The 19,436-nt window shown below is 38.5% G+C and overlaps 1 protein-coding gene and 1 long non-coding RNA gene across 2 annotated transcripts in view; one reads left to right on the forward strand and one right to left on the reverse strand.

The window, feature by feature from the left end:
- LOC142143738 (uncharacterized) overlaps positions 1-19,436 on the reverse strand; it is a 713,023-nt gene that overhangs the window by 661,434 nt on the left and 32,153 nt on the right. The gene's annotated exons all lie outside the window — the stretch shown is intronic.
- Positions 418-8,009, forward strand: SCG2 (secretogranin II). Its single transcript, XM_075201844.1, has 3 exons — positions 418-435; positions 837-1,028; positions 3,328-8,009. Exon 3 carries the CDS (start codon positions 3,343-3,345, stop codon positions 5,179-5,181), a length of 1,839 nt encoding a protein of 612 aa, XP_075057945.1. The 5' UTR covers positions 418-435; positions 837-1,028; positions 3,328-3,342; the 3' UTR covers positions 5,182-8,009.

Raw genomic sequence — 19,436 nt, forward strand, 5'->3', positions numbered from 1 at the left:
CATAATCTTTGGCAATTTTCCATCTTAATACTATTGTTCTGTATGAGGTATAATGCTCCACGTTTGTGATACAACAGGTAAATAAATGTTGTTTGTGCTAATATACAGTTTGATTAAATGATATCCACTAGATAAAAAACATGAGCCCATTAAGAGTATACTGGTTAATGCAGAACAACAGCAGCTAGTGAGATACAGGTTGTATAAATCTGTCTCATTTGTTATTTCTATGTAATTGATGCATAGTTACCATGTACAGGATAGTGCACATATATGTAAACTAATTTCCCTCAATGTCGATACAGAAGACAACAATGACTGAACAGGTTCACAGGGATCACATGAAACGGAGATTTGAAGAGATTCTCAGTCACTTGTCACAGCCAACAGGTTATTCATGACGATGTTGCAATTTAACAAGCTCCAGTGAACTGGGTAAGACACCGCAGTTGCAGTAAATGAACATGAATATTATTGATTTCGGACCTGTGCACAGAATTAGAGTTAATGGGACATCATCAGGGGCGACATCGCACTAGTCTTACTATGCAGCTTCACTGGTAGGAGAACACATCATCACGCCTGCATTCATTATGCAGTAATAAGAACGTCGATTTAACCCATGTACTACCCGGGTACATGTGATTTATTGAAATGTAGTACTAGCCACGCTCAGGAGCATAACCATTTTTAACAATATAGGATATTAGAGAATATGAAAGTGAATAGATTCATACACGTTATCAATATTTAAGGATTGAATAAATCACATGATGTTGTTGTGCATGCTTTTTATTAATGACGCCATCTCCATCCCACCACATACAGGAGACTAGGAGACTAGGAGGCTAGGAAGGAGTTAACGCGGTTTGATTCTCACTCCCTAGTGTTCTATGCACACTGAGTGACGACATATGTCACATGACTCGCCCTATTAAGCATTGGGAGCTGTTCTGGTGCTGAAACAAATATCTCCGTCCTGAGAGGGAGCTATGATCAGACTCCAGCCCTCTGCCTGAAGCACACAGGTAAGCTGTAGATGATGTATTGTATCCTTTGTGAGTATGTGCATGCAGAACTGCAATGAGCAGATCACAGTATGTTATAAAACTTACAAACCTCCTACACATGAAAAAATACTGTTCTCCAAATGCTACACTACTTCAATATCTCTCTCTACCTACCTATCTCTCTCTCTGTGTCTATCTACCATCTATCCATATCTCTCTCTATTTACCCATGAATCTATCTATCTATCTATCTATCTATCTATCTATCTATCTATCCATCTATCGCTATCCTTCATTCCCTTAGCTAAACAGATGTGTGATAAGTGTGGGTGGTGTTTCATGGATTGCCTGTTGCTATGCTGTATAAGTTACTGAGCAACAGATCTAGATGATGGCAATCTGTTAGTGTGATGGTCTCAACAGTGTACCATTGCGTTATTCATCTGGGTCATTATGAGCGCTAAATGTAGGCTGAGCTTACAAAATGCAAAGTCTATAACCTTAGCAATGATCGAACACTTGCTCAGTAACGGAGATAATTAGTGCATGGTCATTATTGTCTATCTGTTTTTTTTTATATACAACAATTTGCACATATATTTCTTCTGGCTTGAATGACACTGGATTGTTTATGCTAGAGATAAACACACTGGTTGCTTAACTTAATTATAGCATATTCTTAGTATTTAACCATTTCCATAACAGGAGTACATATCACACTTATCTGTGGTTATAGTAGAAGTGAACAAGGCAAAATTTTATACCCTGTGTTTATGTATTTCCAAAAGCAACTGCTATCTAATGTATCAATCAGGGCAGAATGGCTGATATTTACAGCATATACAATCTTATCTAACATACACAATACATCTGAAATTATTGGAAATAACACACACATTAATATTATTATTCAGAAACAGTTGCTTCTATAATTTGTTCCATATGGAACAATTTTTGTCTTGAGTTCGTTAAACATGGAATGTTGATGACAGATATATGCCAATTGGTTCATCTGTTCAATTCACATTATTCCCAGGACAGTCCTGTGCATTCCAAGCATGTTATAAGCCAATTACTGTTGTTGTTTTTATCAGCGTTTGCAGGACATGAATTCATCCGCAACTCTGATAAAACATTTTATGTAAGAACTTATTAAATAAAAGAGTTATCAAGAAGGGTTGGGGACATTCATGATGTCAACATGGTCATAATTCTGCATATTTAAAATGGGGACAAAAATCAATTTTACTATTACCAACACTAGGCTATGGTGGCACTAGAGCAGGGAAACCTGCAGCGTGGAGTAATACCAAACCAACCTTAGATCAGTCAGCATGGGGCTTGATTTCCTTGGGAGATCGGGTCAGCAAACAAAAATGTGGACCCCCCTCCCAGGTTTAACTAGCCCTGTGCTGATAGCTTTATGTCGCTTCCCGCACCCCTGGGACAGTGGGTATAGGGTAATATTAATTTTTGTAATGTGTAAATCCATTTTGTCCCTGGTGAACTACAGGTCCCAGCATGCCCAGGCTAATTGTTTGGGCATGCTGGCGCTTGTAGTACTACAAACATCAGCATACCCATAGCTGAACTTGCCTTTAAAGCTATTTCCGCTTTAAATTTATCATGCAAAGTCACCAGATATCAGTGATTTGCAAAAATCGCTATTTGATACATTTACCCCCTGCTCTGTTTTGCAATAACTTGATTTCAGAATAATCCGGCAGTGGTAGATACAGTAACATGCTGGATACATTTCTCTCTCTCTCTCTCTCTCTCTCTCTCTCTCTCTCTCTCTCTCTCTCTCTCTCTCTCTCTATCGTATTATTGTCTTCTATCTGCTGTTAAATGTGGTCTTCATATAAATTATCCAAAGGTCTATGTGTGTTTCTGGCTTCATTTAGTAAATCATGATTAAAAAGCCATTGTCTGTGAAAGCTAGGACTGCAATTGTTTTTGATTACAGTTCTTTATTCATGCATCATATAAAACTAAATCCAAGGCAAAAGTTATTTAAAGTCGCTTGCAGTCTATAAATACAACACATTAACTGTGATTCTATAAGTAGATTGAGCTTTCACAGGCAGAGATCAGTCACTGACAGAGATTCATTAAGAAGGGCTTACTGTTTTGAAGCAATACTGATACAGCACTTTAAGTCAACAAATCAAACTGACGTATGCATCCATTTGTTATTTGCATCTTGTAAGAGCATGTAGTAACATTACAATTATACAGTAATGATGTATGGGACTTTTTGTAAAGCATGCAATGTACTACATTCTGTGCTACATATTCATCTACATTTTCATTTTAGGAAACAGTGATAAACATGGCATCTCCAAGGAACTATTGTCTTGCAAGATGCTTATCTTTGTGCTTTTTAATCATCCTAATGTCCTTTGCTGATGCTGCACCATTTCAATATTACCAAGTGCCACAACAAGATCAAGAGTACAGAATGAAGAGTTTACAAAGACTACCAAGCCCAGATATGCTGAAGGCACTGGAGTACATTGAGAACCTCAGGAAGCAAGCAGGCAGACCTGAGAGCCTCTCCGACTATACCTCCTACCAAGGGGCTCCATTCCTTTCAGAGCAGAAGGATGCACAGGCTCTTTCACCAGACAGTGCCAAATCTCTCCCCACTGATGATGAGTCTGAGTGGATGAGAGCAATGTTGGAAGCCTTGATGCAAGCAGAAAAAGAGGGAAAGGCAACACCACAAGATAAAAGCAAATCATACAGCAACATAATGGGCAAGAACTTACCACCTGAGCTAATTGAAGATTATGACTCAAATAAGTGGCTAGAAAAAAGACCCAAAACAGGTAAACTTCCTTCAAGATTATATGATGACTACTCTCGGGACAATCCACTGAAACGCACAAATGAGATTGTGGAAGGCCAGTATACTCCTCAAAGCCTAGCTACATTACAGTCTGTCTTCCAGGAACTAGGGAAATTACAAGGACAAGCCAACCATAAACGAGATAAGTTAGAAGAGGACCAAAAGCTTTACAAGGATGATGAAGATGACATGTATAAAGCCAACAACATAGCTTATGAGGATGTAGCGGGAGGAGAAGACTGGAATCCCATTGAAGAGAAAGTTGAAAGTCAAACTCAAGAAGAGTTAAAGGAGAGTAAGGAGGAGGTGGAGAAGACAGATGACATGGAAGATGAAATAAAAAGATCTGGATTGTTGGGTTTACAGGAGGAGGAACCAGAGAAAGACAATAAAGATCAAGAATCTGAAAACTTGTCAAAACTGATGAATTCATACTTAAGAATGTGGATGAACAGAATGGAAAAGGGTAAACAGAACACGGAGAAGCGCTCACTACCATTCTCAGGAAAAGAACTTGACCCTGAAGCTATTTATCAATTGATAGATATATCTAGAAACTTACAAATCCCCCCTGAGGATCTTATTGACATGTTGCGGGATGAAGATGGCAGGAAGTTTTCAGGGAGGTTGGAATCTGAAAAGGAAGCTGAAGTACCTGAAGATCTGGATGAGGTTTCAGAAACCATGTCCGATAAAATGGATGTATATAAAAGTAAGCAGGGATTTTTAAAGCAACCCTCAGCTGCTGTGCTGTCTAGCGGCCCTGAAGATCTTACCATGGAAGACATGATGAACCTCATGGGAGCTGAAAAGTTACCAAAGCAGAAACATCCCTTCCTGAATCGATTTAACCAAAATAATGCTTTTCCACGGCCCTATCCAATATCTAGTAAATCAAAAGGACACAAAACTGCTTGGCAGAATGACTTAGAAAAGAGACAAATGGAGTATGAGCCCAGGTCTGAAAAAGAGGAAGATATGGCAGATTATGTAGTTAAGATGCTAGCTAAATATCCAGAGCTTCTTGGCAACAACCAAAATAAAAGGCTACCCACTCTGTATCCACAAGGGGACATTCAAGAGCTTGAAAAGCAATATGAAAAGGCTTTGAGGGGATATCTAAACATGCGGGGTTACCAGGATTTAGAGACAGCGCCCAATGCTAACCGAAGGCTGCCCTTGACAAGGGAAAACGACGACACACAGAACAAGCAGTATATAGATGAGGACATGCTCATGAAGGTCTTGGAGTATGTGAACCAAGAGAAAGCAGACAAAGCAAGAGATCACAGTGTTAAAAGATCTATGGAAAATATGTAACTTGTCTGTGTTACCCAAACTTCATCATTATGTTCTTCTCCTATTTTTTTATTTTCTGGCTTTGATTTAGGTAGACTTAGCTAAGGTTCCTGTTCCACTAACGGAAGTGATCTTTTGATGACCCAGTGTCAGGATGAAACAAACATTAGTGCATCTTGATATTACGATTGATTTTTGTACCCATTGAACACTTTCATACATTATTCCTGGAGATGGAAAGGCTCTTACCTAAGGTTGGAGAGGTCATTTGAAGGTCTACATGTTCTTAACATTTTACTCATGTAATTTAAAATACCAGTTGTTTGAAATTGACATTATCATAGCTTCTTGTGTTAGAAAAGTAATGTTAATTGACAGGTCCTACGGAAAAGAGAGCATGTTTATTTGGTGTATGAGCTAAACCACTGCAGTAATCTACCCCAGAAAGCATAATACAAAGTCAGTATGTCTGTTTCCGTCCATACATCTTAGTTCAGTAGACTAATTTGAGTCATTGGAGTTACTAAAGTATAGTATCAAAAACATTGAATGAACACATCTTTCCATTTTCCTTAGCTAAAGCAGTGGCTAATGAGTGAGAATACTACGAACTCTTTAGTTTCTATGCAACACAAGTACTTTTTCAAACATTGAGCTATAGTAGGGGAGGCTCAAATACTAATTATATATATATATATATATATATATATATATATATATATATATATATATATATGTGTGTGTGTAATATGCGCACCTATGTATGTGTGTAGAAATAGGGTTCAGAGTCTGTTGACCCCCAACACACACTAGCTACACTTTGTATACAGTACATGTTTGCATGGTCACAGCTGAAGGTACAGTCACTACACAATTTATCCTCCTCTCAGACAAACCTACATCACTTGATATTTTTTGGGGTTTTTGTTGAGCAAACAAAAACAATTAACATATACATATTGGATTATTAGAATTTGTCGCCTCCTTGCATTTGCCTGCCCTAGGGACAGCCCTAACATACCAATTTCTAATTGGCACTGTTCATATAGGAGATATTGGCTTTTTTTAAATTATATATCACAAGATCTACCCAGCTCCTTGCAGAAAGAGTACAACAAACGTGTATAAATAAAAGAGTTCACAAACAGTACATAGGACAAAGAACGAGGACATATTGGATTATCCAAATAAGATATTTTTACCATATCAGTGAGGTTGAATAGGTGAAATTCATGCCATGTGTAACACACTAGAATTGTAACTAATGGCACAATATCATATAGTAAGAACAGTAATGTGTTCTGATCTATACATTTATCCTTAGTAGAGCCTTCCATCTGGCTCTTAACTATCATTTACTTTGATTTGAACTTTCCAGATTTCACTTTCTCCCCGGGCTGCTATGTTGTATCTGTTAGTGGAATGTTGTCGGTCATAGTTACTAAGTCACAGTAACACATCTGCTTAAAAGATGATTGGAATACAGCACATTGTATTCTAACCACTACACAACTCCTACTTCCACTTCCAAAACTCCTGGTTGTAGCCAACTTTAAGATTCCTGTCACACAATTTTTTTTTTTTTTTTAAATTTATCATTGAACTATTTTGTTACTGTTTGTCGTGTATTGTGTGGTACTGTAAAAAAACAAAACAAAACAAAAATAAAGCATTCTGTATATTTAAAGCATTTATTTTTTTGCCAACCATCACATTTATAAAGGGGTGACATGTATTCTTTTCATATACAGTCCTACCAGTACTTAGTCAAATCAAAGGGATGTGTTCATTATTGGGAACAAGAGATACAGATTGGTGCCGGCCAATTCCCTTATCTACTGGACTTTCCTACACCTAAATTATTTAGTAACAAACCCCACAAAACCAAACATTTGTTTAAAGTGGAAGCTTAAAAAAAAAGTATATTTTGATATGAACATAGCAAAACATTTTCACTATTGTGGAACGTTCTTTTATATAAGTAGGAAAAGAGTTACCAGATATTTACAACCTCTATTATACAGTTTTCAAGTTAAATGGAAACTATGTTTTGAAAAAATTTTGCAACAGTGTCTAACAATTTTCCAAAAGAAAAAAAATGTAATAAAATGTATTGTTCTTTGTTACTGTTTTGTATGACAAAATCTACAGTAGTTCTTAGCTATCGTGTCAGTGAAGGTGTGAGCCACAGAAGCAAGCATAGGGTTACCAGACATAATCGTTCTTCAGGACATGTCCCTGCTATGCTTCGTTCTCCAGAGATTAAAAGTTTGTTGTTTTTGTTTTTTTCTTTACTTCTCCTTCCCTAAAACTGCTGTTTTTGTTGTACTGACAGCAACTGCATTCTACAAATGATAATTCTAATGAACATGACTATTCCTGGCCTCATGCCACTGGCCAGTGTTGCCACCTCACCTTCACAGCCAATGTTGCCTACTGTTCACCACCTCCAAGACCCAACTAACAGCTCACCCTAGATAATTGGGAAGAATACATTTCAGAATGCTGCATTCCACTTCCTACTTTGGTCACATCTATGTGACCTGGGCTTTGCTAAATTCATAATGACCTACTTCCCTCTCGCTCCCACATACCAAGGTTTCTGAATTATTGGGTAGTGTATGATTGTACAGTATAACAGAATGAGGAGTGCGCCAGAAGGGAAGTTACCTAATAATTGCCTCATCTATTGGCAAAAACACTCAACTGTAGCTGGCATTTTGAGTACTTTCTAGGGCTGGCATTTACTACTGATTGCTTGGTGCATGCTTATTTTTTTAATTAAACTAAACTATAGAGATCAATTCCCAGCATGCCTCTGTAATAAAATTATTTATATCATAATATCATTGGGAGTCATCTGTTTCTTATTAAAGTATTAGTGTTTGTATGTTTTTGCTATATTTTCACACCTTATAATTCAGTGTAGTACTGACTGTAGGTTATATGCCAAGTGCTGGATCCTCCAAGTCCTGGAACATACATGGAGGAGAGAGAGATTGTCTGGACTGCTGTGTTGGAGAAGAAATTTCAATTCTCAAAACACTGGGCTATGGGCTCTCCAGCCAGGAAGATATCACTGAAGAGTATAATGTGTTGGATATGGCTGGGTATAATGACTATTGCTTGGTACAATACATTTTTTTTAATTTAACATAACTCAAGTGTATTACATAAGACATTACACTTTATTCAAATTCCTAGAAAGTTATTGATTCTGCAACGTTTAACTAAAAGTAGTTTAGGAGAGGTGCGGCATGAAAAAAGCCTTTGCGCAGTGTGCCCACTTTTTGGGTAGCCCTACATAATTGAAATAAGGTTCTAAGGCTTGGTATGTCTGAACCGAGAGACAATGAATCTACACGGGACCTCAATACAATACAATAGTTATATTTTAATTATAGCAAAGTATAGTAGCAGTAATAACAAAATCTACCTTACCGTATTCAACAATGTCCATCTGCTAGGAACACCTCAAGACCAACAAGAGGTCACATCTATGCCTTTCCATTCCTGCCTGGATTCTGGTAGAGATTTGATGATGGAAGAGCTGAAAAGAATATTATAACTCACATGGTATATACCAGACTATATAGCTGATAACAAATAGTGCTGCTGCTACAATGCCAGTAAGTAGTAGTAGTACTTCAGCAATGATGTCTGCCTCCTAGGATCCTTTGATGCCCTAAATAAGGGTAAACCCATACCATATGGTGAGTAGTTCTACAAAGGTGTGGTTTCTCTAGCTGTCCTGAAACTTGTATATGCCTTTATGTGCTTGGATTCTAGACAATGCCTTGTACCATGTGACACTTGTACTTGGCTTCAAATGACTGTTCTTACTCAAGAGGCAATTATACAATTATTTACATCACCAATTTCCCCCTGTTTCAGTATAGCACCCAAGTCCAGGGAGTTCGGCTTCTCGGAAGACCAGCAAAGGGCACGACAAAAAAAATCCTTCTTGCTTTGGAAAGGGTATTATGAAAAAAAAAAATTCAATTTATAACCTGTTTTTCTAATTACAGATCTTAGTGATATGCATCTGTTATATAGAGGTAGACACTCAACACATCCGCAATCTTGTATGTTCATTGTATAAAGGGATTTAACCTTTCTAATAATCATCTATAAAATTAAATCATGACTGGGTTTATTAATGTAATTTTCCTATATAGTAATTGGTGTTATGAGCTTTAGTGATAGCAGTAAACACTGTATGCTAATGAACTTGACTGTTTGAAAACAGCTGAAAAGATATATAGAGATGTTCCCAACCTAGAATGATGTAAAAAGGAGGAGAATCTAGACATTGAACCACGCTCCAACAGGGAAACTAAAGTAAAATGAATGCTGTAATTACATAACTACTTAGTATCAAATCACAGTTATATAATAAATTAATTAAAAGAAGAAAAAAACATACATGATTCCACTCTGACCACCCCTCTATTTAATTATAAAGTATTTTACATTATTGCAATGGACTTGCTGGAAGTTTCACTCCAATATTAAAAACATACCCAAACATTTTTTGAAATGGGGGAATGGTTTATCCACAGTCTCTCAGCCTCCACCAAGGGGCAAGTCCAATGATGTTTCCAGTGAACTATATGGTATGAGCTCTGTCTATTATACCAAGACCCCCATATACAACTATAATCCTGCTACATATAGACTTTAGATACCTGAAATCTACTATAAGTTGAGGTTTTTGAATGTTGGGAGGTTCAGCTGTGTCAGTGTCTCCATATCAAGTGAAATATTACTACTTCTACTCATTATTCCTTTTTGGCCCAGATGTGTAGCTCTACTGTGCAGGGGATATGACGGCTACAGGGCCTGCAGATGTCATCCAATGCCGGTCCATCTGCTCCTGTGGCCCCACTCTGATATTTTTAAACTGATGGAATCTGCTCTTGCAAAAAAATTAAAGCCCAATGAGGCTTCACTGTGCATATACCGACTCCTGAGCATGATCAAATAAGCAGAGAGTGGGCCATGATAGAATGGCCCAGCTATGGGGTCCAGCAATAGATTTACTTTCCATTCTACTTTATTGGCTCATTCTAGCTGAATCTGTTCCTTTAATCAAGTGCATGACTGTCCTTTAATAAAGTTTCATCTTACAATGAGATAAGCCAATCTGGACCCAGCATATATTATAATATATTACCACTTCACGGGTTGATAAAGGTGTGAACCATTGGATCCATATAGTTTAGTTGTTTAGAACCTTTTAACAGCTGCAGGTGACAGGTCCTGGGCTCACTAGTTTATACTACATGACGCATTTCATGGAGATCCCTCCCTCTTCGGAAAACTGATCTGACATTACAATATTACGGTTGCTTAATAAATACTTTCATTGTTATCCAAATGGATCTGAGAGCTGTCTTTTTAGGGCTTGCACACACAGGGTGGTTCCTGCTCCTGTGGTATTTTTAATCTAAATTGCACTGACCAATTGAACATGCACAATCTACATGTTTGCATTTTAGTGCCTTTGTGCAATTCTACTGGATTTTACACTATAAGATATCATGCTCTATTTTTTCTGCAGTAATTATAGTGGCTAGGGAACTTAAAAAGCAAACTGGTTTGTTGAATATATCCCTTATTTTAATGTTTTTCTTGTACTTTTATGTGAGGTTGTTAATTTAACAGTGGTAAGAAATTACTTTATTTTTTCTTTGTTTACTAACAGTTTTAGTTCCATCCCATTTTCATAGACACTGACCAGAGTTACACTTCAAAGGATAAAACTAATCTTTGGTAAATCTCCAAGCACACATTCTTGTGATTTGCGAGTGCATTATCTGAATAATCATGTCAACTCATTTGTGTTACAAAAGCGACTAGTCTGTTTTATGACTGGTGCATTATAGTTGTAAATTAATCAGTATGTGAAACCTCCTATTGATGGTTATTAATTTGCAAACGCAAACATCTTGTGCCTCACCTAGTACAGTGATGTTGGAGCAGAAGAATAGGTAGAGAGACAGGAGGGAAGAGGGTCCTGCTCATAAGAGCTTACATCCCCAGTGGATCTTGCACACGAGGAGCGAGTAAGGGGACACGGGAAGAGAGAGGTGAGGAGATCAACCACCGAGAGATGGTTAGGTGGATGGCTGGTAGGCTTTGAGGAACAGATGAGTTTTAAGTGTCCGTTTGAAGATGCACAAGGTTAGGGGACAGTCGGATAGAGTGAGGGAGGTCATTCCAGTGGAGGGCGGCAGCCAGGGAGAAATCTTGGATTCTGGAGTGGGATGAGGAATACTAAATGAAATACTAAATAATAAATACTAAATAAAACAAATTAAATATTATTCTATTTCTAAACTATAACTGACATATCTAAAATAGACTGCGACTAATTCTTGCATTGTTTGGTTATTGTTAACGGGCCTAATTCATTAAGGAACTTAAGGAATAAATCTCTGACTTAAGTCTCCTGGACAAAACCATGTTAAAAGGGGTGAAAACTTGTTTACTATTTTGCACATAAGTTAAATACTGGCTGTTTTTTCATGTAGCACACAAATATCAACTTTAAAATTCAATGTACAAAAAAAGCTATAAATTATTTGTGTGCTACATGAAAAAACAGCCAGTATTTAACTTATGTGCAAAATAGAAAACTAATTTTCACCCCTTGCATTTTAACATGGTTTTGTCCAGGAGACTTAAGTCTGCATTAATTATAGTAGCTAGATTTCTTCCCTAAGTTCCTTAATGAATCAGGCCCGTCATCTTTTCAATTTGTAGTTATAATGTACAGCATCTTGGGTCAATGTTTTCACTGTATTTTTAGTCTGCATGACCTTGACAATGCTTCTCAGTGTGTGTGGCAGGCAAAGTGTTAAGATGAACACGTAAATGGCAAACAGCACACAGCCTGCGTCAGCAGCCTCATATTAAAGTCCAATCATACTAAGGCAGAGCAACAACATTATGACTAATGGCTGACTCATTCTGCAGCATAGAGGAATAAATCATAGTGTGATGGCGGAGAGGTCTGTATATGTATATATACACAGGGGCTTACACATGTTACCATATACAAATGACTAAAATTAAATCAGCACTTATATGTATAATGTCCCAAACATATAAGGAAATACACTGATTTTCAGCTCTTTGCATAGGTAATGTTTCAGTGGAACTTTAGCCCTGCAACGTTGAAATAATTTGTATCCCTGTGCAGTGAAATACCTTTCCCGGTGTTAAACAGCAACTGAATTATGACGTTAATATACCAGTTACCAGGAGGGTGCAGAGGGACATGGGTAATGTTGCTTTCTGATTTTCTCTTCGCCTCTTAACCCAGGTTAACACTAGATATAAAACTGTGAATGATATTGCGATGTAATAAAAGACTGCACTATGGAGGTAGACGTGTTTCTGAAGACCAGCACGTGTGTAAAGTAAACATTAGCACATACCATTTGTCAACTTGTCGACCAATCAGGAGCTCAACCTGCAAACGGTGAGAGAAGAGGGTGGGGCTGGACTAGGAGGACATGCGTAAGTGGATGGGGACAGTGGACTACACGGGAGAGGTCATGATGTGTTATACGATTATTCAATTAATACAAGTAGTAAACTGTGTAGGGATGTGCACCGGCCACTTTTGGTGTCTCGTGTTTTGGGTTCGGATTTGCTTGATGTTTTGGGTTCGGATTTGTTTCGCAAAACACCTGTCGAAAGGTTTTGGTTCGGATTTAAGGTTTTGGATTCGGATTTATTTTGAAAAAAGCATAAAAAGTTCCAAAATCAAGTTTTTGGGCTTATTTTCACTCCTACGCTATTATTAACCTCAATAACATTCAATAACAATCATTTCCACTAATTTCCAGTCTATTCTGAACACCCTCACACCTCACAATATTGTTTTTAGTCCAAAATGTTTCACCGAGGTAGCTTTCTGGACTGCATAGTGGAGTGGTCCCGGTACCCAATTATGGCAGTAACAACAGTGGACTTATACTGCAGAATAAGTGAACTTTGTAATATTGCAGTACCAATGGACTTATACTGCAGAATGAGTGAACTTTGTAATATTGCAGTACCACTGGACTTATACTGCAGAATGAGTGAACTTTGTAATATTGCAGTACCAATGGACTTATACTGCAGAATGAGTGAACTTTGTAATATAGCAGTACCAATGGACTTATACTGCTGGATTGTTTTGGGATATTTTTATAATTACTTTTTTTGTTATTTTTTTTATAACTTTTTTTGAAATTTTTTATAATTTGGGAATAATGGGGAAATAACAATGCCCTTAGAAGGACAGAGCACAGGACACAGCACCACTGGACTGAACAGGACACAGCACAGGACCCAGCAGCACCACTGAACTCAGAAGGACAGAGCACAGGACACAGCACCACTGGACTGAACAGGACACAGCACAGGACCCAGCAGCACCACTGAACTCAGAAGGACAGAGCACAGGACACAGCACCACTGGACTGAGCAGAACACAGAGCACAGCACAGCACAGAACTGAACAGCACGAGATATAGCAGGACAGAGGACCACCTAACACACCCTCCCTCTACCCTGATCAATGCCCGAGTGAAGATGGCGGCGACTAGCGGGGAATTTATAGGATCCGAGTATCGCGAGATCCGACAGCGGGATTATGACTCAGAGCCTCGGTTTCAGTTTTGCAATTGGCGGGAATACCCGGATCTGTCTCGGATCCGGCTCGGATCCGCAACGTTCGGGTGGGCTCGGATTTCAGAAATCCGAGTGCGCTCATCTCTAAAACTGTATGGGAGATTGTGAGCAAATAGATACATAACTCAAACAGAGTGGGGCTAAACAGGAAAGTGGGTGACATTTTTAAATTGCTCATTTGTGGGCAGAGATTGGCCTGAATGGGGCGTGGCTTATTTGGCCCTGCTTTCGGGACTCTGAATGTTGGGAGGTATGCCTTGTGTTACAGAAAGGGCAAATTTAAAATGTGTAGACAGATTTAGAGTTGGGACGGGGACCACCCTAACTTGCAGTGCTAAAATAAAGCTGCCCAGTGTTTGTGTACTACATGAAAAGGCAAGCAGTATTTTCTCTAAATGCCAATGCATTTATATCACAACATAGTTTGCGCAGGTGCAAGTGTCACACATCGAGGTCTCAGACACACTTACCATGTCCGCCACTGTTATATCACGGCTATCCGAATCTCTCCTGGTCACCTGTGGGAGTCTTGAGCACCCCTTCTTCATTTGTAAACAAATACCTACTGTTTATTCTGCTCCATGGGTGTGGCCATATTGGATTCAGTCAGGTGATCCTTCCAGCCCAACCAGATTTCAGCAGCTGTGATCACATGATCTGCTCATTGCCAGAACAACACACTTTCTCTCCTGTGGACAGTTCTTGGTTGCTTCCAGCACTGTTCCTGAATACCCTGCATTACCAAGTGGTCATCTCTCTGTAAATACTGTCAAAGTCGTATAATTGGATGAACGAAAGTATATTGTCTGATATTGTTTTATTGGTCGATTGCACTCAGTATGCCACGCTACACGTGACATATTGCGATCGCACTGTAAAATACGCACGTACACACTCACATTACAACATTTAGTTATTTATGTAATTCATATTCATATTGGTTCCGTTACACTGTAATTTATGAGCAGATAGTAGTTAGTTTATTATTAGTTTATATAATATGATTAAATGTACACTTCAGTGTTATTTAAGGTTCAGGTTAAAGGAAATGTTTCATGTCTGATATTATATTAATCCCCATTACATCAGCAGCTGTCCGGTGCATTCGGCGAAGAGATCCCACATTGCATACTCTAGTTATTGATGTTAGGGAATAAACCTTTAATATGATACTGACCATAAGATGCTAATTGACTAATTGTAACTGGAGAATCAGGCGGGAAGAACAGAGCTCATTCCCTGGAGAGATGACCCCCACCTTTGGATTCCTTAGATTGAACCAGCCTGACCTGTTTACCCTGGACCCATCTGATGTCTGGACCTATAGAAGCAAGCCACGTCATCTCTATTGTTTACTCTGTAACACTGACTGTATATATAATCATCGCTACACCCCCACTAGCCTCAGTCTACTCTGACCACAGTATTCTAAACAGATATACTGTTCACTGGGTCCCGTGGGAGAGCAGCGAGCGCATGCGATAGCAGTGGTATGTATTTATCTTTTGGTATTGGCTGTACTGTACTGTATCATAATATAATCATGTATTGAACTGTTAAACTTTGCATCTGCTAAAATAAATCACTTTGTGCGTTAGAAACACAATACAATCGCCTATGGAATGCTTATTTGAAAACGATAGAATTACTTTAATAATTTGGGGGCTCGAAGGTGAGGTCACGTTATCGGCAGGTATGCAACGCTTACGGTTTTCGGTTCCTCAACAAAGGGTGGATTGACGGACGCGTCTCATACGGGAAGGAACGCAATGTGTTCAAGACCTGTGGTTCACTTTGTGTTGCGAAACCGAATGTCCGTTGTTGCATAGTCTGAAGGTACGCTAATTTGAATCTAGGGACAAGAAAGAAAAATGTTTCTTTTTATTGTCGTTTTATGTTTTAAAGGGTATTGCATTGCATAAGGTATGTGTATTTCCTGCCTTGCGTATGTGTACTTCCGGTAATATTGCCACGTGGTTAAACAATTGTTTCGATAGTTATTATATATGCATATTATAATTACTTGTGAAAGCCTCTGAGACATTATTACTATTGTTAGGAACTTTTGATTTTCTGTGCAGAAAAGGTGTATAGTGTGTGATTTTGTAACGTAGATACACTGTTTTATTGTTGATTGTGCTCAGTTGCTGTCTGACGAGGCAGGTTGCCCAACTGAAGGACGGTATACAGGGCAGGTATACCGAATGCAAAAAACAAAGGGGGGTTTTCGCAAAGCGCCACCAATAGAACGCAAAGTTTACTGCTAGTTAGTATCAGTAGGCGGTGCGATCTAACTGCACGACAACCGTCAGTGCGAATTGGAGGAGCAGCTAGGAGGAATTATACTGGAAAGGTAGGTTGATTGTATCAACTTTGCGCTCCCAGCGATATTAAACTCAGCAGATTTTGTGGTTGAGCCAGGGTATCGAGGAGCTTATAGCCCTTGGGGCTCACAGTGATATTTCTCGCCTGGTGCGAGAAAGAAGCGAGTGGACGCAGCTAGTGGAAATACGTCCACCGGGCATTAGAGATCTCTAGAGTGTTTATAGCAACAGGGTTGAAATTGTTTGCTGGAAGGAAAAGAGCATTACGGTGTATCTGTGTTCCGCATAGAAGGTATTGTTCAACATGGGTGCTAAGCATACGCTAGATATGGCCAATGTACTGCCTAAGGAAGGCCTTAGTGATTCTGCAAGGTTTCATATGTGTAAGAAATATGGTGCATACGCGGCGGCTTATTGTGACACAGGGGTCGAGATGACCAAAGATTGTGTTAGGCCTTTCCCAACAGTAGGGAGTTTTAATGCAGAGGTACTAAATAATGTAAATAAACATTATGATTGTTTAAAGTCGTGGCAAATGGAAGGTAACACGTGGCAGAGCAGCGAATGCACAGCAGAAGTAAGTGTGGCCAAAAGTGCGCGCATAGCGGAAATCAGCGTTCCGGAAGTGTGCGTTGCAAAGCGTGGAGAACTGAGCGCAAGCACGCCCCTGACTAATTCGGATGGGGCGGAAAGTACAGCCAAAACCAAAAATGTGAAAACTGTAACTAGTAACTTGTATGTTGTTTTAAGTAATGTTAAAAGTAATGTTTCAGGACAAAGAAAAGGAACGATCCCATCAGCAGGGGCAGCGGCTGAAAGTGGTGGGAATAATGTAAAGGTTAACACAGGGGGAGACATCAATTATACTGTAACAGCAATTCCAACAACTAGTTCAGAATGTAGTGATTTGATAGACGTACATCCTGTCCACACAGCAGCAGTTCCCAATGGGAAAGCGGACAGAGATGGTGACGTTCCCTTAAAACATGTAGCAAAGCATGATCCATGGACTAGGTCTGAAATATTTTCAATTATGTCTGATTTCCCTAATCCTAGAAAAGATTTGGCCAAGAGTCAGAAATTTATTAGACATTTAGGTAATACACATGAGCCTACTAATAAAGAGTGGCGAAGAGTGCTTAGAGCCTGTCTTCCTCTCAATACTGATATACAAAAGTTCATTAAGGATTGTATGTTGGAGGAGGATGAATCCTTAACCGAGGATGATAATCAGGACAATATTAGACATATAATCCCACAGTTGACTATATATTTTCCAGTGATAGTGGACTGGAGTAAAATTTTTACTATCAAACAAAAGGACAGTGAAAAAGCAACAGAATATTTTTGCAGGGCTCTAATAAAGATGGCCAAATATACTGGGGTGTCAGATATAAAGGATAATGTACACTACAGGGAGGTTGCTGTTTCAGTTCTAATGGATGGCCTCAGGGAAAATTTGAAAAAAAGAAGGGTGCAAACCTCATTACCACACTGGAGAGGAATTACTGTAAGTGTTCTCAGGGAGTCAGTTATAGGACATGATAAAAATATATGTAAAAAGGAAAAAGCACAGAGTGATAGGCTAATGATGGTAAGTAACCCAGCACCAGAGGGACTGCACACAAGACCACAGTATAATGACACCTGGTTTAAGGAACAGAAACAACATGAGTTGAGGAAGTGTTTTAGATGCCATAAAACAGGACATCAAGCAAGGGGCTGTACAATGACAAGAGCAGAAACAAATAGACTTGGGCCACCTAAGGGGAAATTACATAGACACCCACAGAGGTTTTCCAACAGGCATCTGCACACCTCACAACAGTAAAATGTTTGAGGGAGAACCATAGTCAACTAAAAAAAGATCAGGTTATATCTGTAGTCCTCCAACCAGGCAAGGTAAAGGTTAAAACTGTGGTAATTATTAGTGTGCACTTTCAGAAAAAAAACTGATTTAAAAGGTAATCTTTGTTGATTTTGCTTGTTTGTTTTATGTTGTTACATGCTTGCTTTTCTGATCGCTGGCCGATGGAAAAAAATGGAAATGTTTGTTTTGTTTGCTGTTTTAAGATAACTATCTTGTTTTCCTCTCACAGATAAGGGTACACAGAAGAAATATAGACTTAGTGCTTAAGAGGATGGGATAGAGAAAAATAAAAAAAAAATACTCTTGAAAGACAAATTAACAATAGACCATTGGAACACTCTTTGTTTTAGGCTGCAGTGACTCATGATAATTTGTTTGGCTGAGAATCATTATCCAAAAATGAAGTATGTAAATACTTTGCTCCAAAATATCGTTTTATGTATCTCAGATGAGTCATCAAGAGTTAATTTTTACATTTCTCTGTCATAAGTCAGAAAGTCCGTTGAAAAGGTATGTAGTTAATGTGATACCGACTTCTTAATGAACAAATGACGGATTGCACAGTTGACGTAAGACGCCCTAGTCAAGTATGGGGAGGGGTCATAGTTTAGCAAACAGTTAAGGGGATTAGTGGAATGAATACAGCCATTTTCCCATAGAGTCCAATCCAGCTGTCATTTGTGTTGTAAAATCTCCCTTTCTGCATGTATGTTTGTTTTCAAACCTTTATATTCAAATCTTTGTATTCCTATTATTCATGGCTTTCTTATTTCTCATTTTTTTTTACATCTCTGCTAGTATCTCTCTCTCTCTCTCTCTCTCTCTCTCTCTCTCTTTCTCTCTCTTTGCTCTGGTAGAGATATAAAAAAAAGACAGACACAGTCTCATCAATGGGGCTAAGACATATTTTTTTGCAAAAGACAAATTCAGGGATAGACACACTAGATTGACATGAGTTACAGAAACAGTCAAGGGTTTTGTTTTCATGTGTATAGAAGCTGCTAATTTTAAGCAGAAAGTTTTTTATGTGTGGAAATACGATTCATGTTTTTATAGATGCATATCTGTTTTTGTTTTTTTTTTCTCTTTGTGTTTTGTGCCTCCTGTACAAAAATGTGCCTTTATATGTATGCACAAAGGGTGGGGACAGGAGATTGCTGGAGGTTAGGCATACAGATATGCATCTCTGTGTAGAACATTGGAGTAGGATTTGTGCCACAAGATATGACATAATGTGAAACCCTAGAAAATGTAGAATTTTCATGTTTTATATTTTTTCACTGTTAGACAGACATGTACTAGATACTGTTATATTTGAAGAAAGTGTTATAGAAATAGAAATAGACCCCTTTGTCTTTCTCACTTAGTCAAGTAGCTGAATGTGAGGTACT

This window comes from Mixophyes fleayi, chromosome 3, assembly GCF_038048845.1.
Source record: "Mixophyes fleayi isolate aMixFle1 chromosome 3, aMixFle1.hap1, whole genome shotgun sequence".
Taxonomy (NCBI): Eukaryota; Metazoa; Chordata; class Amphibia; order Anura; family Limnodynastidae; genus Mixophyes; species Mixophyes fleayi.